General features: G+C 36.9%; 4 protein-coding genes and 2 pseudogenes across 10 annotated transcripts; 5 read left to right on the top strand and 1 right to left on the bottom strand.

Moving 5' to 3' along the window:
- On the top strand, positions 1 to 3,376 carry LOC104745632 (3-epi-6-deoxocathasterone 23-monooxygenase CYP90D1). The gene is made up of 7 exons (XM_010466932.3): positions 1 to 529; positions 803 to 1,127; positions 1,413 to 1,823; positions 2,114 to 2,203; positions 2,282 to 2,467; positions 2,548 to 2,669; positions 2,949 to 3,376. Exons 1-7 carry the CDS (start codon positions 270 to 272, stop codon positions 3,031 to 3,033), a joined length of 1,479 nt encoding a protein of 492 aa, XP_010465234.2. The 5' UTR covers positions 1 to 269; the 3' UTR covers positions 3,034 to 3,376.
- A 1,821-nt stretch (positions 3,377 to 5,197) lies between these two features.
- Positions 5,198 to 6,182, top strand: LOC104745631 (PRA1 family protein F3). Its single transcript, XM_010466931.3, has one exon. It carries the CDS (start codon positions 5,513 to 5,515, stop codon positions 6,077 to 6,079), a length of 567 nt encoding a protein of 188 aa, XP_010465233.2. The 5' UTR covers positions 5,198 to 5,512; the 3' UTR covers positions 6,080 to 6,182.
- Positions 6,183 to 7,294: 1,112 nt separating this feature from the next.
- Positions 7,295 to 8,123, top strand: LOC104745630 (PRA1 family protein F3 pseudogene; annotated as a pseudogene). The gene has a single exon (XR_015582674.1). The product of XR_015582674.1 is annotated as a PRA1 family protein F3 pseudogene (transcript).
- Positions 8,124 to 9,777: 1,654 nt separating this feature from the next.
- Positions 9,778 to 10,525, top strand: LOC104745628 (PRA1 family protein F3 pseudogene; annotated as a pseudogene). The gene has a single exon (XR_015582817.1). The product of XR_015582817.1 is annotated as a PRA1 family protein F3 pseudogene (transcript).
- Positions 10,526 to 10,578: 53 nt separating this feature from the next.
- Positions 10,579 to 12,804, top strand: LOC104745629 (uncharacterized). 2 transcript variants are annotated; one of them, XM_010466928.3, is made up of 10 exons: positions 10,579 to 11,019; positions 11,118 to 11,180; positions 11,312 to 11,393; positions 11,480 to 11,554; positions 11,639 to 11,708; positions 11,800 to 11,842; positions 11,994 to 12,109; positions 12,193 to 12,262; positions 12,331 to 12,413; positions 12,533 to 12,804. In XM_010466928.3, exons 1-10 carry the CDS (start codon positions 10,801 to 10,803, stop codon positions 12,561 to 12,563), a joined length of 852 nt encoding a protein of 283 aa, XP_010465230.2. In that variant the 5' UTR covers positions 10,579 to 10,800; the 3' UTR covers positions 12,564 to 12,804. The 2 variants fall into 2 exon arrangements, with proteins under 2 accessions (XP_010465230.2, XP_010465227.2); XM_010466925.3 differs by having other exon boundaries at positions 11,636 to 11,708.
- A 408-nt stretch (positions 12,805 to 13,212) lies between these two features.
- LOC104765159 (inactive protein kinase SELMODRAFT_444075-like) lies at positions 13,213 to 17,811 on the bottom strand. Of its 4 annotated transcripts, none has more exons than XM_087488274.1 (10): positions 17,443 to 17,811; positions 16,204 to 16,964; positions 15,947 to 16,113; positions 15,753 to 15,847; positions 14,626 to 15,641; positions 14,389 to 14,549; positions 14,209 to 14,285; positions 13,975 to 14,122; positions 13,743 to 13,892; positions 13,213 to 13,649 (listed from the first exon to the last, which is right to left on the bottom strand). In XM_087488274.1, the coding sequence occupies exons 2-10, from the start codon at positions 16,388 to 16,390 to the stop codon at positions 13,413 to 13,415; spliced, it is 2,238 nt and encodes a 745-aa protein (XP_087344400.1). In that variant the 5' UTR covers positions 16,391 to 16,964; positions 17,443 to 17,811; the 3' UTR covers positions 13,213 to 13,412. The 4 variants fall into 4 exon arrangements, with proteins under 4 accessions (XP_087344400.1, XP_087344401.1, XP_087344402.1 ...); XM_087488275.1 differs by having other exon boundaries at positions 17,319 to 17,751; XM_087488276.1 differs by having other exon boundaries at positions 17,339 to 17,670.
- Positions 17,812 to 20,528: the final 2,717 nt, after the last annotated feature.

Here is a 20,528-nt window from a genome sequence, read left to right as displayed (position 1 = left end):
GATTTCTATATTATAATGCACTTCAAAAATGTTAATACATCTCAAATCCTAACAATAAACCAAAGTATGAAAATTAAATAATAATAAAATCAAAGAATATAATAAGAGAATTATCATCCACATGATTTGTTGCCACACCGCACCATGATAAAAGTTTATATAAAGAGAGATACCAAGACAGATTCAAAGTGAAAGAAAGTCCCAAAAACAAAAACCAAATTAAAAACACAAACCCATTCGTGCGTCCGGCTAATTGAGTTAAAACACTAATGGACACTTCTTTATCACTTTTGCTCTTCTTCTTCTTCTTCTTTTTCTTTATCATCATCATCTTGAACAAGATCAACCGTCTCAGGTCATCCCCAGCTTCAAAGAATAAACTTACTGATCATCATGTTATTTCTCATAGTCAAGGACCAAAGTTTCCACAGGGAAGCTTGGGATGGCCAGTCCTCGGAGAAACCATCGAGTTCGTCTCTTCTGCTTATTCAAACCATCCCGAGAGTTTCATGGACAAGCGTCGACTCCTGTAAGAACTCTCGTCCCTCTCTATACACTTCAACTCAATATACCTACAAAATTCAAATCAAAACTAAGTTAAATACGTAAGAGAATTACTCTATATATATTCATACGCATATGAAGTATTAGTAGTTGGACACAATTTTTTTCTCTTTGCATATAATCGGGATTTAAATCAGAATCCATACTCTTTATATGGAAAAAGTAGGATACTATTGCAATTTTAAAACGTTATTGTTCATATTCATCTAAAACTATACATATTTATGTGTACGTAAAGGTACGGGAGAGTGTTTAAGTCGCATATATTTGGAACGGCGACGATCGTGTCGACGGATGCTGAAGTGAACAGAGCCGTTCTACAAAGCGACTCGACGGTTTTCGTGCCGTTCTACCCAAAAACGGTGAGGGAGCTAATGGGAAAATCGTCGATACTTCTTATCAACGGGAGTTCACAAAGAAGGTTCCATGGACTAGTCGGTTCTTTTTTAAAGTCACCGCTTCTCAAAGCTCAAATCGTTAGTGACATGCACAAGTATTTGTCGGAATCCATGGATCTGTGGTCCGAGGACCAACCTGTTCTTATCCAAGACGTCTCCAAGACTGTCAGTATACTTCTCCCTTGATTAAATGTTTTTTTACGTAAATTTAAAATATTCCAATAATGATATATATGATTAATGAATTGATTAAGAAATTAAAAGGGACAATCATAATGATGTTACCATGGAAATATTAATTTATTTCAAAGAACATGGTTACAATTATTACGTTTGAATTTAATGATTACAAGTTTCTCTTTCTAATTTGTTTAACAACTACTAGTAATTATTACCCTTTTAGATAGTTGTGTTTTTACATGTAATAGTTTAATTTATTTTAATTGGTAGGTTGCATTCAAAGTACTGGCCAAGGCACTGATAAGTGTAGAGAAAGGAGACGAGTTAGAAGAGTTAAAGAAAGAGTTTGAACAATTCATATCAGGACTCATGTCGTTACCAATTAACTTCCCTGGAACTCAACTTCATAGGTCTCTTCAAGCTAAGAAGAAGATGGTGAGGCAAGTTGAAAGGATCATAGAAGGCAAAACTCGGAGAGCAAAGAACAAGGAGGAAGATGTTGTTATTGCAAAGGATGTCGTGGATGTGTTACTTAAGGACTCAAGTGAATATTTAACTCACAATTTGATTGCTAACAATATGATTGACATGATGATTCCTGGCCATGATTCTGTCCCTGTCCTCATCACACTCGCCGTCAAATTCCTCTCTGATTCTCCTGCTGCCCTCAATTTTCTAACGGTAATCAACTTTAACACATACTATAAATAGATGGCTATAAATTTTGATAATTTGTAGTATGAAATTTGTATAAAATCGTATAGACATAGAACAAGAAGAAGCTGATGTTATAGAACAAGAAGTGTGGTAGGCTGTTCTCTCTTCCACAGTAGAAAAACAAATCAGTCAATCAAATAGACTAGTGATAGATTGGAAGCTATACATATTAATTTACTCGTGGCTATATGATTGCCACTAAAACTCTATATAACCTCTTCTTTACGTTAAACTTCTTTTTTTCTTTTCATCAGGAAGAAAACATGAAGCTGAAAAGTTTGAAGGAATTGACAGGAGAGCCACTATATTGGAATGACTACTTGTCGTTACCTTTTACACAAAAGGTATATAGTATTATTCTTCTTTTCCCCTGGCATTAGTTAATTATATGAATTAGCTTTTTAACTACCAATTATCATCAGGTCATTACAGAGACATTGAGGATGGGAAATGTAATAATAGGAGTGATGCGAAAGGCGATGAGAGATGTTGAAATAAAAGGATATGTGATACCAAAAGGATGGTGCTTCTTGGCCTATCTCAGATCAGTCCATCTTGATAAGCTTTACTATGACTCTCCCTACAAATTTAATCCATGGAGATGGCAAGTACGTAAAAAATCACCCAAATATAATTTTATACCTCCGAACTATATATTTAACTGGATAGACATTTATCTATACAATAGGAAAGGGACATGAACACGAGTAGTTTCAGTCCTTTTGGAGGTGGTCAGAGATTGTGCCCTGGTCTTGATTTGGCCCGTCTTGAAGCTTCAATCTTTCTTCACCACCTTGTCACCCGCTTCAGGTAACCAATCAAGTACTACATGAATACAAAAATTATTTATATTTGTTGTAAATTTTAAACTTTTTGAAAACATAAAAATGGGTGTGGTAAGTGCTCTAGGCTTTTTAGATAAAATGGTACGTTATGGATAAATAAGTCTCATCTCCTTTTGACAAGTTGGACTAAACTCTTTTCATGACAAAATAATATATAAGTCATCCTTCTGGGGTATTATTCCCATATTGATATGCCGATATATAGTGACTTATTTGAAAATTTGTTGGTGATTATGATATGCAGATGGAGAGCAGAAGAAGATACAATTATAAACTTTCCTACGGTGCATATGAAGAAGAAACTACCAATTTGGATCAAAAGAAGATAATTTCTCTTCTCTGAAATGAAATATTAAGAATCAATTTTGCATTACCAAAATCTAAAAGGTTAAAACGAAGGAAGTGAAAAAAGATAGTGAGACAGAAAAGACAAGAAAAACAAAAGAAAAAAAGACAACATGATGGAGTTTGGAGACAAAAACAACTCACACGTGCGGAAGGCGATAGCGCACACTTGTCAATTATTTTGTCGTTTTCCTTCCAAGGTAGAAAAGGACAGAATCACAAAACCTTTTTGTTGACCGTATAGTTTCTACTCGTTCTAGTACAAATGGGTATGATATTTATGTCACTGTATAAATGCATGATATGGAATCCTAATTTTCGCGATTATTCCTGTTTCGTAGTATATACTATTATATTAATCAAGTAAGCAAATCATTATAGAAAAGTTGTAAAGCTGGTTCTCGATTTGTGCTATTCTTTCTTCTCTAGTGTGATGAACGATATGATATGATGGTAACTAACATAACAACAACCCACTGAATTGATTTAAAACGTGACAAGACAATTGAATGGTGTATTGCTTCCACTGAACATCATATCCTAGCAACGAGATCGATCATCACAGTTTCATTAACAACTAATTTTGATTATTCCATTGTCTTATAACTGTGAGTACAACAAGTTAACTTTCACTTCATAATCACCGTAACCTTTAAAATTTATTTAGATATTAATAATTCAAGACATGTCGACCCAGAGGTAAAGCCCAACAAGCAAGAGCTTTAGGCATCAAACAAATAAGTATTTTTAAGACATCAAAATATGTAAAATCACTCATAGTACATTGGTTAAATCTCATTCGCTAGCTTCCTAGGTTCTTGATTCGAATCCTAGTGTGGTAATTTAGTGTATTTTTATATTTTTGGGCATCCAAAAACTATTTTGCTTTAGGCAGCTAATAGTAATAGGTCGGGCCGATGTCACTGATACCACGAACTTCGTATGTATGCTGTCAAAATTTAGTAAGAGGGCTTCATTTCTTAAACACCCGTAGTTAAGCATGTTACATGTCCAAGAAGTATAGTTAAGATATTCTCTTCCCATATTCAAAAATTTCGATGTTGCATATAAGATTTCCCTCTTTTTTTCCAAGTAATCTAGACATCGACCCCTAAAACCCTTAATCTATTTTTATTAATATATATATAAGAGACGCTAGCAACATATACCTCAAATCATCATCTCTTCATTCTCGCAGCTCTAATCTTCCCTTTTCAACATCACTTTTTTTTTTCTTGAACATCGCTTCATTCCCGCAGAATAAATTTTGAATGTTGTAAAATTTTGTAGCCTATGATGCTAAATAGTCACGAATGTTGTATGATCACTAGCGTCTACAACTACAAGAGGAATATATTGAATGAGTTTACAATATTTTAAAGAAAATGAGAAACTGTGTTCTTGTAACAACAAGTCACATTTTTTTTTCTTTTTAATATATGAGATCAGTCCTCTTCATAGCTGCAGAAGTTGATGATCATACAACATATGTGACTGTGAAACATCTCCGCCATCTATTTGGATTAGTGTATCTGATTAGTCGTGAGATAACATTTTGTTGGTGATCCTCTAAGTCAAAGTTGTAATGAAGAAACACCATAGTTGTTTCATGTTTGGGTAATCACACTTACATTTTCATGTGGTTTGATTTTATACATAGTACCTCTGGTCTAGTGTTTTGAGACACTCTTTTGTTTCTTGTTACGAATTATAAGAGCCGCCATGAGTCTTGCTCGCTAATCCTAAAGTAGCCTCGCTTCGAACATGTTTGAGATATATTTTGAACGGTCTCAAGTCAGAGAGAGAGCATATGATCTGTTTTGAGCTCATCTTGGTTAAGTAATTTGGTGACAAATGTAAAGAAAGCAAACGTTTGGGCATGGATTAGTATCATGACAAAGTCCGAGGGACTATAACACGTAAATAATTACTCTTTGTTCCTGCCGACATGACACGTGCCGAAAGAGTAGTTGCATGCCAGAGAGACTCCGCTAGAATGCGGTCACGTGTAGCCTGTTTGACAATTCAATAATGCCATGTAGCTCCGTTACACGGTGTTTGTTTGTTTATCGTTAATCCTTCAAACCAACTTAAGTCCAACGTGTAATCAATCATCTACTAGTACTAGTATATAAGTTGCCATTACAAAACAAAAATCTCGTTAATCTAAATTTATAGTTCTCAGACATTGACCATAGAGTGAATCAAATCCTCACGCTACTCTATATGTTACTAATATTATCACTCTTTTCTTTATGGAAAACAATCACGATCAGATTAATCTTGGTTTATCCCATAAACATATAGATTAGTTTAGAAAAACGCCATATGCAAATGTGCATCACCTAATACTTTGGGACCTTTCATAATTCACATATACATACAACAGTTTCCTATCATTATTTTTCATTTACTACTCTCTATTCAATCAATCTCCAAACGCGCTATAGCTAAAGTCCTAACATGACGAACTACGGCGCGATTCCGACGTCGTCCGATGGATCTCCGGTGGTGGATCTTGAGTCTATCTCACGCACCAAGCACCATATCGTAGCTGGACTAGCCACGCGCCGTCCTTGGAAAGTGATGTTCGATTTCCACTTCATGGGGATACCTCACGGCTTCTCCGATGCTTTGTCAAGAACCAAGAAGAATCTTGCTTACTTCCGTGTGAACTACGCGATCGTAGTCTTGATCGTCATCTTCTTCAGTTTGATCTGGCATCCGATCTCGCTCATCGTCTTCACCGTCTTGGTGTTTGTTTGGATCTTTCTTTACTTCCTACGTGACGAACCTCTCAAAGTGTTCCGGTACCAGATCAATGATCTGACGGTGCTGATTGTTTTAGGGGTGGTAACGATCGTCCTGCTTTTGTTGACCAACGCGACGTTGAATATTATTGGTGCGGTGGTGACCGGAGCTGTGTTGGTTCTGATCCATGCGGTGGTTAGGAAGACTGAGGATCTTTTCTTGGATGAAGAGGCGGCGACGACTGAGACTTCAGGTCTGACGTCATACCCGTCGTCTTAAAATGGATTTGATCTCGAACATTTATGTATATTATCTTTTGTTTGTTCCTAAAAAAATATCATTTTCATGCGTAATCAATTTTATTGGTGTGTGTTTGGTTTGAGACTCTCTCTCTTTCTTTCTTTTTAAAAGTTTGATCAAATCTAAATTGTTACAATTTTTTTACTATATTCGTAATGCTCAGGATTCAGGAACAGTTTCTTGTAATGAGTAGAGATTTGAAAGACTTTTGAACTAAAAATAGGAATCATTTTAGATTAGATTAACCGAGAAAAGAACATAAATCATTTGGATCAAATATCTAGAAGACTAGAACTAACTCAATAATGTTAAGACTTTGCTTTATTTTATTTTGACAGGCTGCTTCGTTGTATCACTTTTTTGTCGGGTTATCTTATCTGAAAATTACGAACCACATTTCAGATTATTTTTTTCACTGAAAAAAATACTAATAATTATGAAAAAGAAAAGTCACTGTAAACTTAAAAAAACGATCGTAACGAATATTCCATTTCTGAATGCCGTCAAAAAAACAAAAACAAATTTTCTTTTGGTATACAACTACAAGCTCATGTCGGTAACATTTTAATAGGTCTTCTGAATTTTCAAATGCTATGAAAAAATTAAAAATCTCTATCGATACAAATAAATAATGACATAAAATTTTCGAAGTTACCAATTTGAAGCAAAAATTCCCTGTAATCTAATTGGACCTTTTTAGTACGGCCCAATGATATCAGGCTCTCAGCCTACATTAATAATTCTAAAAGGACGCTTTTAGTTTTAGACAATTAGCAGTTTGTCACACATCTATATTTACACGTCAGCTCCCTTCGCCGGCGCTTATTACGACCGTCAAACCGACGCCGGTCAGTACAAGAAGCAGGCACCGGAGAAAAATGGTGTATTACCAACAGTACGATCTTTACAACGTCTATCAACCTTCATTCTCATCTCCCATAATCTTGTCAACTCAACTCAAACACTAGACCTCGTGGCGATAAGTTTTGTAATTCCTCCAACTTCATATTCCGAGAACACGTAGTATTTCAGACATTGACCAAATTGAATCAATTCCTCACGCTACAATATTGTAATCACAAATCTCTGTCAAAATATATCTCGATCTAATGTTTTTTAAAATATATAGCACGATCTAAATTGTTTTATTTATTTATTCCATAAGCAAATGGGTATCAATATCACCAATTCAAGAGACCTTCCGTATATATATGTAGAGTCCAAAATATAAATTAGAACAGTCTTTAAGTTATTTTCCATTTAGTCCGATCTCTTATTCAATAATGACGAAGAACGGCGCAGACGCAGTTCCGACGTCGTCTCATGCACATCCGTTAGTGGATCTCGTCTCCATCTCACACACCAAGCAACGTATCAAAGACGGCCTAGCTACGCGACGTCCTTGGAGAGTGATGTTCGATTTCCACTCCATGGTGCTACCTCGCGGTGTATCCGATGCTTTCTCAAGAATCAAGACGAATCTTGCTTACTTCCGTAGTAACTACGCAATCTTCGTCTTGACCGTCGTATTCTTCAGCCTGATCTGGCATCCGACCTCGCTCATCGTCTTCACCGTTTTGGTTTTTGTTTGGATCTTTCTTTATTTCCTGCGTGACGAGCCTCTCAAGATGTTCCGATTTCAGATCGATGATCCGACGGTGCTGATGGTTTTGTCGGTGATAACAGTCGTGCTGCTTCTGTGTACCAACGCGACGTTTAATATTATTGGTGCGCTGGTCACCGGAGCTGTGTTGGTTCTGATCCATGCGGTGGTTAGGAAGACGGAGGATCTTTTCTTGGATGAAGAGGCGACGACGACTTAGACTTCAGGGTTTACGTCATACCCTTCGACCTTACATGATTAATTAATATCGAACTTTATGTATATTATATTGTTTTTGATCCATCTTATTCAAATTTTTATTGGTGTGAGTTTGGTTTGAAACCCTCTCTCTTGGTTTCGACTTTGAGTTTTTAATTGAGTGTATAACAGTCTGATTTGAACAATTCTAAACTTTGACAACTTCGTTAGTATAATCGCAAGACTCATGATTTTTTTTTAGGAAAATTAATACTATATTCTGTAAAGGTATAGAGACACACAACACACTGATTTACACTTGAAACGCGCCAAGCCAACGCTTTTCTCTTCAATCTTATTAACAAAATTTATCTCTTACAATGATACAATTTTGTCTCGGCCCTTACTCAACTTATTCTACCCAATAGGATTGATCCCGACTAAAAATGAATATAACCCCTCTTCTCTTTTCTATCTAAACACACACCTGTGTAGATCTAAGAGAATAAACTCACCCTCTCTCTTTTTAGCTAAGAGATTAAAATTCACCCTCTCTCTTTTCTATCTAAACTCTCACCAGTGTAGATCTAAGAGAAAGAAAAAAACAATTCTCTGTGCACGTAATCACCTCCCTGATTAACGTCACAGAGAACTGGGAACACACCTTCTAAGCCTTATTTTTGTGGCTTCGAAGTTTACAACTGTATCAATATTCTAGAGTGCTCAAATTGGCTCGTGGCCTACTCCTAGAATATATATACACGACTTGAGAAACCCTAGAAGGCGAATCTCCAAGTATCACGGAATAAGGAAACTGTTTGTTTCTCAGCCTTATCCTTTCCTTAACTGTTGCGGAGAATATTCTTCATATCTCCAAGCAAACGGAAACTGCTTGCTTCTCAAGCTTATCCTTTCCTTTTTTATCGCAGAGAATATTTTCCATATCTCCAAGTACAATCTTGTCTCTATCTTCAATGCCAAATCATCACCTTTCCTCGACACATAATCACATCCACGCACGTCTTGCCACGTCAGCTCACACATCCATGTCAGCAACTCGGGCGTCTGTGATCTGATGCAACTTCCTGATTGACACAACACTCTGTTCGGCACAATGACTTGTTCCTCACAGCAAGTTGTTCCAGAAGCTGCATTTACATATTCGTTATCATACGTAAGGCTCAGAATTCAGGAACAGTTTCTTGTAATGAGTAGATTTGAAAGACTTTTGAACTAAAAATAGGAATCATAGACAATTTTTGTTTTGAAGCTCATGTCGGTAACTTGATCGCGGGCGTCCAGTTTGACGGTCGTCGTAATAACTAAACCGTTTGTCAGTTGTCACACATCTATTTACACGTCAGCTCCCTTCCCCGGCGCTTATTAGTTATTACGACCGTCAAACTCGACACCGTTCAGTACAAGAAGCAGGCACCGCATGGAAAATGGTGTATCACCAACAGTACCATCTTTACAACGTCTCTCAACCTCATTCAGTCATTCTCATCGATCCCCCATAATATTGTAAAGTCAACTCAAATACTAGAAGACGTGGCGATCAAGTTTTGTAATTCCTCCAACTTCATATTCCGAGAACACGTAGTATTTCAGACATTGACCAAATTGAATTAATTCCTCACGCTACATTATTGTAATAATAATATCACAAATCTCTGTCAAAAAAATATCTCGATCTAATGTTCTTTTTTTTTTTTTTATAAATAACACGATCTAATTAAATTCTCTGTTATATTCCACAAGCAAATGTGTACCAATATCATCAATTCAAGAGACCTTCCGTATATATATATAGAGTCCAAACTATAAATTAGAACAGTCTTTAAGTTATTTCCATTTAGTCCTCTTATATTCAATAATGTCGAACTTCATACTAAAAAAAGATTTGACGAACGATGGCGCAGTTCCGACGTCGTCTCATGGACTTCCGTTAGTGGATCTCGACTCCATCTCACACACCAAGCAACGTATCAAAGACGGGCTCGCCACGAGCCGTCCTTGGAAAGTGATGTTCGATTTCCACTACATGGGGCTACCTCAAGGCGTCTCCGATGCTTTCTCAAGAATCAAGACAAATCTCGCTTACTTCCGTAGTAACTACGCGATCGTCGTCTTGAACGTCATATTCTTTAGCCTGATCTGGCATCCGACCTCGCTCTTCCTCTTCGCGGGCTTGCTTCTCCTCTGGATCTTTCTTTATTTCTTCCGTGACGAGCCTCTCAAGTTGTTCCGATTTCAGATCGACGATCGGGTCGTCCTGATTGTTCTATCGGTGATAACCGTCGCTTGTCTTCTGTTGTTCACCGACGCGACGTTTAATATTGTTGCGGCGTTAATGGCCGGAGCTGTGTTGGTTCTGATCCATGCGGTGGTTAGGAGGACGGAGGATCTTTTCTTGGATGAAGAGGCCACGACGACGACGACTTAGACTTCAGGGTTTACGTGTCATATACCCTTCGTCTTACATGATTAATATCGAACTTTATTATATTGTTTTGGATCATCTTATTTAAATTTTTATTGATGTGAGTATTTGGTTTGAAACCCTCTCTCTTGGTTTCGATTTTTGAGTTTTTAATGAGTGTATAACAGTTTGATTTGAACAATTCTAAACTTTGACAACTTGGTTAGAATAATCGCAAGACATGAAATTTTTTCTCGTATAATCAATTTTGGCTTAAACAATTTGGAGCCAAAAACATAGCACTGTATAGAGTTTGAAATTAGTGGGTTTTTTTCATTTAGGCCCAATGATAAGAGCCCGTTTCAAAAGGATGATGCCATTGAATAATTTAACAGTGTGTAATACATCTAGTTTACACGTCAGCTTCATTCGCCGGCGATTATTACAATCGTCAACCTCGCCGCCGGCAAGAGAATAATGGCGTATCACCAACCGTACGATCCTTACCAAGTCTATCTACCTCATTCTCATCCACATCCTCTTCCGCCACAGTTCTCTGACGAACCCGGGGCGATTAACACGCTCTTTGTCTCTGGCTTGCCTAACGATGTTAAGGCTCGTGAGATCCACAACCTCTTCCGCCGCCGTCACGGATTCGAGTCTTGTCAGCTCAAGTACACTGGACGCGGTGATCAGGTTCTGCAATTTCCTACGAACTCCATTTTTAGAAAAAGCTGTTTACTTTATGATTCTAATCGATGTTAAGCTTTCTGAAATCACCTTGGTTATGTAAGGTTGTGGCGTTTGCAACATTCACGAGTCATGGGTTCGCTATGGCTGCATTGAGTGAGCTAAATGTAAGCTTCACTTTGATCTATTTGTTGACTCTTTTGGTGATGGTTGTGTTACATCATATTCTGAAAATGTCTTGTGTGTCCGTGTGTACATTGTGTACTGAGTTTGATTGTGCTGTCAAACTTTGTTTTAGGGTGTGAAATTCGATCCTCAAACGGGATCAACTCTACATATAGAACTAGCTAGATCAAACTCTAGAAGAAAAGAAAGACCAGGTATTTTTAGACTTTAACTCTGTTCTTGCTATTGAGTTAGTATGGTAGAGAGACATCTATGAGTAATGAACCGTCTTTGTGGATAGGGAGTGGGCCTTATGTTGTGATTGATAACAGAAACAAGAAACCGTCTAAGTCTCAGGATGACCAGAGTGATGAAGGTAATGTTCTGGTTACCTTGTGATTTCTGAATTTTGTTAATGTATGCTTTTTGTTTCTGAATGATCTTTGAATACATGTAGTAGATAGCGATCCTGATGAGGCGCAGGAACCTGGTAATAGCGATTCTCCAAAGGAAAACGATAATTCCAAAAGGTTGAATAATAGTTTGTAGAAGGCTGGTTTTGTAGTCTTCTATGTCAAAAACAGATGACTAATGCCAACTGATTTCCTCTTTAATTTACAGTGAAGCGGACTCTGATCATGATAGTACGGCACCATCTGTTAATGTAAGTACAAGCCACATCGAATCTTTCAACTTGTTGCTCTCTCTCTCTTTCTCTAGCTTGTTGAAGATTTTAAGAAAGTTAATTTGTTACTATAAGTTACTTCCATTTAAACTTGTTTATGGTTCAGTAGCTTTTTGACACATTTCCACAGGGGCACTTGGAAAAAGCATGTGAAGGAAGTTCTGGTGCTCGACCATGTTCAACCTTGTTTATAGCTAATCTAGGGCCTAATTGTACAGAAGAGGAACTTAAACAACTCATATCTAGGTAAACTTGTGCATATTGGTTCAAAACTTATTGTTAATTGCCATTAATGAAAAGTAGATTGATCTGAATCCGTTTGCTTACAGATATCCTGGTTTCAATATCCTGAAAATCAGAGCAAGAGGTGGAATGCCAGTTGCTTTTGCTGATTTTGAGGTATAAGTTGTTATGCATTCTTAGAATTTTGTCTTTACAGTCTATATTCTTACTCTCAGCAATAACAGGAAATCGAGCAAGCTACTGATGTCATGAATGAACTTCAAGGGTACCTCTTATCCTCTTCAGACCGAGGCGGCATGCATATAGAGTAAGAGTAGTTTTTCTTACATTATATTGATTAGTTTATATTTGACAGTCTGCCTGATTATTACACTCATGGCTATTAGAGCTAAGCCAAGTTCACACACTGGTTCTTCTTTCTTCTAGATATGCAAGATCGAAGATGAGGAAACAGTAAAGATTTTCGCAACCATAGAGCCTCTCTGAAAACGATATAGAGATCATAAGCAAATGAGAGCTGTATTTCTTATTTGAAATTTCCCCTGACTATTTGTTTTCATGAAGATGGATCATGAAGATATATATGTGTACAGATATTTATTTTAGACTCCAAGATTTTTCTATTAAGATCTCTAAAGTATGTATAAGCACACAGAAGATTTTTAATGGGGATGGAGAGAGACAATCTGCCATTGTCATACAGTGAGTAAACATCCATGGAACGTCATTTAATCACTGCCCCACCACAGTCCAAGCCATTTTTGGGCGTTTCTTGTGTGTTTAAATTTGAGAAAATTGTTAATTGGTGATGCGGATAAGTAGAAAAGATACCCTGGACCCTATGCAAGTATGCATCACTGTTATAACAGGCAAAGTCAGATTCAGATTCAGACCTAACTTCTTTCCCTCTCTCCCTCTCTCCCTCTCATGTATCATTATTACATTTTGGAGGCTTCCAAATTCCAATGTCGATATCGTGGGAGTAAGGAAAAAAGCCTTCTCATAGTTTTGTTTTCTCCTGTTCATCTCTCTCCTCTGCAGGGCAATTCTTTTGACTCTCCAAAACCAATAATTCAAATTTCGAAAGAAGAAAAGGCTTCTTGTTGTTTTGTGCTTTTAACAATTTTCAATTCCTTGATAAGATATTTAGGCATTTAGCAACTGTTTTTGCATCTTACCCCGCTATACAAACAAAAAATTGCTGTGTTGCCAGCATTGGACCAACATTACTCAAAACAGGGGACCTTACTAAACACCCTATCAACTAAAAGTTTCGTAAGCCACAGTAACTCAGCTGTCTTGATCTTTAGTATTGCTTGTTGTTATGGTTTAGTTCAAACCTCTGACTTCTTTCTCTCTCCCTCAAAGCTAGTCTTGGTGTTTCAACAGATAGCCTTTCACTGAACCTATCCGACCCATCATTAGTTAGGTGACCGCTGTAATGATCTGCCCAGAACCGCCCGCTTCTGTTGCCTGCCTCTGAACCTGGTGTCGATGCATAGTTTCCATCCATTATCATATCTCCTTCCAGTATACGCAACACCTTCATTATTGACCAGATGTCATTTAGTATCATCAGAAAAATTAAATTGAATGATCCGAATGAGACTGAAGAATATGATTTTCTTTCGATTACCTGAGACATGCGTGGCCTCAAATGTGGATCTCTCCGTATGCACAATGAAGCTGCATGAAGCATACAAATGACCTCACTTTCTACAAAATGGTTGCCAAGCCTCGGGTCGATAAGTTCATCTACCGCATACTCTTCTAGTAGCGGACGTGCCTGAGATAACAACAATCATCAGTTCTACCACTTTGATCAGTTCTATTACTATTCTGAAATATTTAAGATATGAATTTCTTACCCATTCAGTGAGGCATTGCTGGCCTTTTGGCCTGGTGATATCAATGGCTTTGCGGCCAGTGACTAGCTCAACTAGAACAACCCCAAACGAGTAGACATCGGCTTTTTCTGTGATTTGCCCACTTTGAGCATATTCTGGGGCTAAGTAGCTACACACCAACAAAGTACTTTCCTTTAGCAACAGAAAAATTGTTCAAGTAAAGGAAGAAAACTATCAATTTAGTTGATGTCTCACCCGAACGTTCCTATCACTCGTGTATCTACACCCAGTTCTCCATCAGGCTGCCATCTCGCTAGGCCAAAATCTCCAACCTGATAACATTATGGAGGAAACTCAGGACGAAGCATATGTAAACAGACACAATTAAAAACATGTGCAGTTACAATGAATGAGCAAGGCCATATTTATATATACCAGTGGCTCATTATCATGAGTGATGAGGATGTTGTTAGGCCGCATATCTCGGTGGACAATACAGCCAACTCTGCACTCTTCGTGAAGATACCGAAGACCTCTAGCAGCTCCAACGGCGATCTTTTGCCGTGCTGACCATTCCAGAGTTTCCTTTTGGCGACCTAGATAAGAGCTTGATACTGAGCAAACATTTCTCTACCACAAAGAGTTCAAATGGAAAATTCTAGGGAACATTACCGTATAGATGGGAATCAAGTGAACCGTTGCATATGTATTCGTAGACCAAGAGCCGTCTGCTGTCTTCAATGCAGAAACCAATTAGCATAACGACATTTCTGTGCTGAGCACAGCTGAGAACTTCCACTTCGGAGCAAAACTCTACATCTCCCTGAGAACTGGCCAGTTTGTGTTGCTTCACTGCAACTACCTGACCTTCCGGTAGCACACCACGATGAACAGATCCATAACCACCTTCAGCCAAAAAGTTAGCCTGTGAAAACCCACCTGTTGCAAGCTCTAACTCTGCGTATGAAAACAGCCTTGGAGGTTTCCCAAATACTGGCGCCTTGTGCTGGCAGATAGAACAGAGAGGAGGAGGACCAGGGGGAGCACTTCGAGAGAGTGATATTGCATCTCTTAGGCTTCCACTAAACTCCATATCAATCCTTCGACTAGACGACAAACCAGCTTCTACATCAAGTTTAGAGAACTTTTCAAGCAAAGCCTTTGTAGTGGAAATTTGTGCCCTATCATCATTTTTCCATAGGCTTTCTTCAGCCTCCTGCGATGACTGGCGATGGTTGGTAATATATTCTGATATCCATGGCTGAAACCTCATACTCGTCGACGCTAATGACTGACTCTCGCTCTCCGTTTCAGAGCCAGAATCGTCAAGATCATTCTCCTTGATGACCAATGCTCCATCCTTCTTCATGTATCCGTTCATTCCCAGTGTGAAAAAAGGTGAAGTTCCCGGGTCAGAGCTCGACACTGATGAAGTCCCCGCTTCTGTACTTGTGAATGGTGTCCCCAGCTCAGGGCTGCTAGTAGGAGTTACAGGTAGTCCTTTTGAGTTCTTGGCGTGTTTTTCAGACGCTGCTTCTGGTCCAGTTGGTAAAGGAGACTCTTTGTCAGCATCCTTTTTAGGCGATCCAACCAAGTTTAAGCGTAAAACTTTTGCCTGAGAACGCTTCATTACCACAATGTTACACTGCAATTCATCCATACACCGTTTCTCTTCCTGCTTGAGGTGTCTGTAAGACAAAACCACACATCACATGTTAGTGAAAGTAAATTCTAATTGTTTAACCCATCATTAAGAGATCTTCCCATATAACGTTATTAGTATGAGAGTAGCTTATTACTTGTCCAGAACTACCCAGTTTGCTTGAGCTTTCTTCGACTCCGCAGCAACCGCTCCGCAGGGTGATCCAGAAACAATCTTAATCTTGACATTTATCTACAAAGCAAAACACAAACAACAAAATAGCATGAGAAACAACATGTGATGGTTTCACAGGATCAACATAGGTAAAAAAGCCTGCATAGAGAGACCAACCTTATTGGGATCATAGACATCGTGAAGCTGGAGAATCATTTGGGAACAAGTGTCAGTGAGATCACTCTTTATCTCAGGAAGTGCTTCAGAATGTGATTTCCGATGGCCACTTGCACAATCCCCAGCAAACATAGGGAAACTCCTAGTGAAACCCCAAAGTTTTCGTCCTACACATTCATCAAGAAAGCAAATGAGAAAACAATCAATCAAGACCAGACCAAAAGTGTTAACAAAAGAGCGACAAGAAAAGTACAAACCAGAATTGTGAGAAGGGACAACAACAATGAGGGTAATGCAATCCCCAGGCTGAACGACATGAGTTAAAGCCCAAATCAAAGCTGTCTTTGGAATCTCTCTAGAGGCTTTAACAGCAACAATAACCTTTTGAGCTCCATCAGATACTAGAGGCTTTTCCTGCTTCCCTCGCTTTTGAAGTCGACTCATTTGATGATTACAATAACCAGAAAGAAGAGAAGAGAGGAGAATGCAAAGAGATTGTCTTGACCCTGTTGTGTTTTCACTTTAGAAGAACTGAAGAACACAATCCTCAGAGAAAAGTGTACTTTGTTGGAGAGAAAGATAAAAAAAGGGCTGAATAGATTCTGGAAGATACCAAGTTTTCTAGCTTTGCATTATTTGAGTATGCCCCCACCAAGTTGGAAATCAAGACAAGAACCAAAGACTCTCTCACCTTTTGATTGCAGATGAATACAAAAAAACTCACAGACTTTGACAATACCTCTGCTCTCTGCTGCTTCTTTTTTTTTTTTTTCCACTTTCTCCAATGAATCACATGAAACTGAGAAAAGAACAGAGTACCAAGAAAGATCCTTTCTTTTCTTCTGTCCACACCCAACGGATTCAACTCCAAAGAGAGATGCCTCTCAAATAGATTCCTTATCCTTTCAATAATACCCCAAATCAAGTGAAGAACTTTATTGAATCTTCTTCCTTCTCTGTTGTCAAATCACTCATTTCTTCAAGTCAAAGCTATAAACAGGCTCTTTGATTTTGGGATCTGACACACAAAAAAAAAAAAAAAAAAAAAAAAAAACTGTTTTAAGAATTCTCTACCTTTTATCAAGACAAAGACCACAAAAGAATCACTTAAAAAGCTATTCTCAACCTCAAAATTTCATCTGCAATATACAAAAGAAACAAAAAAAATCGCAATGGAGGAAGAAGAAGAAGAAGAGAACAAAAAAAGGAAAAGGAATTTTTTTTTCGGAATAAACCAATAAGAAGGGATGATAGATAGAGAGATATGTAGATGATTAATTAAATTGTTTTTAATCACATACTGCCAGCCAGAGAGATACAAAGATTAATAATACAAATTTACAGAACCACAGCTACAAAAAAGAAAAATCACCAGCGAAGGTCAGCTCTCACATGAATTTCACCGCCATGAAAAATAGATAGAAGACGATGGAGTGAGACCAGACGAGAAGAAGAAGAAGAGAACACAAACAAAATTTTAGGGAAAGTGATCTTACCAGAGGTGGGTTTTTTCAATATTTAATTGTTTTTGTCTGTCTTCAATTCATGTAAGGGGGCTTCTTCTTCTCCTTTCACATCAAAAAGCACGACTACAGAGAGAGATATAGTACTAATTTGCTGCTGCTGAGAGAGAGAGAGTAGAAACTTAGGGGATAACCGCGAAAATATGTTTACAGTTTTTTTTTTTTTTTAGGGTTTTTTTTTTCCTTTCTCCCTCTAGTCCTATTTTAGTCTAATCTCTCTTCTCTTCTTATGTGTTGCTTTGTTTTGTAACTACTCTCCTAACTACTTATGTGATTATGTCTAATGATGAAAGCTTCTCCTTATTATTATTTATTAATAATATCTCTTTTGTCTTTTCCAATGCTACTCCTTTTTTTTTTCATGTTTTTATGAAATATAAGTATAGATTATGGGATTATGTTATGTTTTAGCCTTTTTGAATAAATAATCTTATTATAATTATCTTAATTTAAACTTTGAATGATAACAACTAAAAAGTTTTGGGTTGTTATTATCTATAAGTATGTATTGACTTTTTAACTATATATTAAAAGATTAGGCTTTGGGAAACCACTATACCTTTATAGGTCCCAGTTTGACTATGGGACTAAATCTGAAAAGTGAAAATCTCAATTTTTGTGAATTTCATAACCACAAAAAAATGATCATAAACAAGTGATTAGCTCCAAAAATAATCACAATCATGAACTCAGATCTCTCTAAATTTGTATGCTTTACTTGTATATTAGTTAATTTTACCCTGTTTTATGTAAACAAGTGAATGTAAAATGATCACAATGCAATTGCTTTTTCACATATACATAATGATATGAAAGATATCCAGATTTGTATAATTAGTCTTTGTTGCTAATTACATGGATTTGAATTTTGCTTAGCTCCAAAATTGCTTGAACTGAAAGATAGCCAATGTTGGTCTTTATACTTTTCTTCTTTACCAGTAGTTGTTCTTTTTTTAGTATTATAGTATAGAACTATAGACTATATTAGCTTATAAAAGGAACTCTTTAGTTTGAATTTAAACTTCTTCTTTTTAGTAGCTTTCTGACCATATACTTTAGTTTCTCCTAAATACCCTCTCGATCACCAAAATTATCAAATGTGACATAAACCAACGTTTTGTTACCTCGGGAAATGGAACATTTTGAATCAAACGCAGTCTCCATCTCTAAACGTGATTTTTTAAAGAAGAACGTACATACTCTTTTTATAAATACCAATTTTCAAAGCTGCCAAAAACAAGTACGTAGTCACACAGCCGACACATCTGATCAAATTTTGCAAGTTGTATTTTTAAAACTGACTATATAACTATGGGTCTTGTAATTACAATAAATTATTGCTAACAACCATTCAAAACTAAAATAAACGAGGCTAACCTTACTTACTTCTTAATAAAATAAAAAGAAACCGAATTCTTTTTAAAGAAACCCGTGATTGGCTTTGCATGAATTCAACTAAAGTAGAATTCATCGGATCGGATTATATTAGACAATGTGAAAGTTAATTACAAGTATTCTAATATGTAAGAGACAAAAAAAAAGAGAGAGAGAGAGGATAGATGGTCCAAAATGTGTAAGTATAGAACAGAGCACAATCACAGGTAGTTCAGGTTCGGTGTCATGTAGTAAACCTCCGTAGGTCCGTCCAACCCATACACCCTATCCCCCCTAATCATTATCTTTCTAATTCCACTCTTTTTAAAAAATTTGTTTTCCCATTATTACAAATTTTAAATACTAAATATTCAAATCATGTGGTCCTCTATGCAAATTTCCACACGACGCATGATCCCACGATAGTATATCTCTGAATCAAAAAAAAAATCTAATTCGATTTACAATTTTGTTTTTTCATCTTTTTGCAAAGATAGTTCGATAGTAGTAATAGTTAGTTTATTGTTTGAATCTGATTAGAGAGTTGAGACAATTAATCTAGTTACGAGTTAATTATTATGGGTCCCAGAACGGTCCTTTCACGTAAGCTCTGTCGCCTTCACGGGACACATCATCAACGGCGGCCAATGCCGTCCCAGCTGCAATCAGTCTCCTCCTGTCACACTTGCACCCACACACATTAACTATATACACTTCTTCTTCTTCTTTTGTTTTTCAGACTATCAACAAGACCAAACAACTCTACACGTAATCGTAACAGTATGTATAGGTCTAAACTCTAAAGTCTAAACTATTGTGTACTATTTAGTAGTTGATCGTTGTTGAAATGTTATGAGTTCTTCAAAATAATAATAAAAAAGATTATAATAACGACAACGTTTACTGGCGTTTTTTTTTATTTTTGATAGGGTAGGTGCCGGCATGAGCATGTATGATGTACGCAAAGACAAAGAACTTAATTAATTAGTGGGAGGGGTTTACTCAAAACTTCATTGTAACCAAACTGACGTTAAAAATAGAAGAAGTATTAATCAATTCGTGGTGAGTACTTAAACTGAGGAAGGAATAAAATACAATATATTTTTTAGTTTTCGTTTGAATCAAAGCTTCATAAATAGTTCATATTCATATACTATATGCAACAGATATTTGAATTTTGATACGGAACAAAGTCTGTTAATTATCCCACTTTTCAAAGCGGTCCATTGTCTCATGTTTTCGAGTCCTCGACCCATATTATTATTAACATATAAAGCAACTAAAAGTCTAAAACTTCCACGATTAATGGGTTCGAAAAAAACGACGTTTGTTTGGATAGATCTGATACAAAAGTTCCCAATTCCACATTCAAAACTCGATACCGTAACGCTTATACGATTATACTAATTTGTTTTATGTAGAAATAACGAAGCTTTATAGATTAATCATGCGTTGGTTTTGTCTAAGTTTTGTCTAACGACATGGCAAAATTTGTAACGTACTCCATTTTTGATAGATTGCATATCGTGCAGGCCATCTTTCATTAAGAAAATTACATGCACTTTTTTAAGGACATTGCTTGGTCGTATTCGTTATTATATTAGTATGTGCATACTAATCGGTCCTACATCAATAGTTTAGAGACAATGACCCTTAATTAAGTCGCTTATTAGCTCGTAACTTAC

Source organism: Camelina sativa, chromosome 15 (genome assembly GCF_030686135.1).
Source record: "Camelina sativa cultivar CO46 ecotype springtype chromosome 15, ASM3068613v1".
NCBI lineage: Eukaryota > Viridiplantae > Streptophyta > Magnoliopsida > Brassicales > Brassicaceae > Camelina > Camelina sativa.
This window is presented reverse-complemented; position numbering and strand designations above follow the sequence as displayed.

Bases quoted from the DNA above. Each gene is read 5' to 3' on its own strand.
- LOC104745632 (XM_010466932.3), top strand. From the start codon at position 270: ATGGACACTTCTTTATCACTTTTGCTCTTCTTCTTCTTCTTCTTTTTC. The intron at 2,468-2,547 runs GTACGTAAAAAA...TCTATACAATAG, and splicing joins TTAATCCATGGAGATGGCAA to GAAAGGGACATGAACACGAG. The intron at 2,670-2,948 runs GTAACCAATCAA...TATGATATGCAG, and splicing joins CACCTTGTCACCCGCTTCAG to ATGGAGAGCAGAAGAAGATA.
- LOC104745631 (XM_010466931.3), top strand. From the start codon at position 5,513: ATGACGAACTACGGCGCGATTCCGACGTCGTCCGATGGATCTCCGGTG.
- LOC104745629 (XM_010466925.3), top strand. From the start codon at position 10,801: ATGGCGTATCACCAACCGTACGATCCTTACCAAGTCTATCTACCTCAT. The intron at 11,555-11,635 runs GTAATGTTCTGG...GAATACATGTAG, and splicing joins GGATGACCAGAGTGATGAAG to TAGATAGCGATCCTGATGAG. The intron at 12,263-12,330 runs GTATAAGTTGTT...CAGCAATAACAG, and splicing joins TTGCTTTTGCTGATTTTGAG to GAAATCGAGCAAGCTACTGA.
- LOC104765159 (XM_087488274.1), bottom strand. From the start codon at position 16,390: ATGAGTCGACTTCAAAAGCGAGGGAAGCAGGAAAAGCCTCTAGTATCT. The intron at 16,114-16,203 runs GTTTGTACTTTT...ATGAATGTGTAG, and splicing joins TGTCCCTTCTCACAATTCTG to GACGAAAACTTTGGGGTTTC. The intron at 14,123-14,208 runs GTGAGACATCAA...GTTGGTGTGTAG, and splicing joins CGAGTGATAGGAACGTTCGG to CTACTTAGCCCCAGAATATG.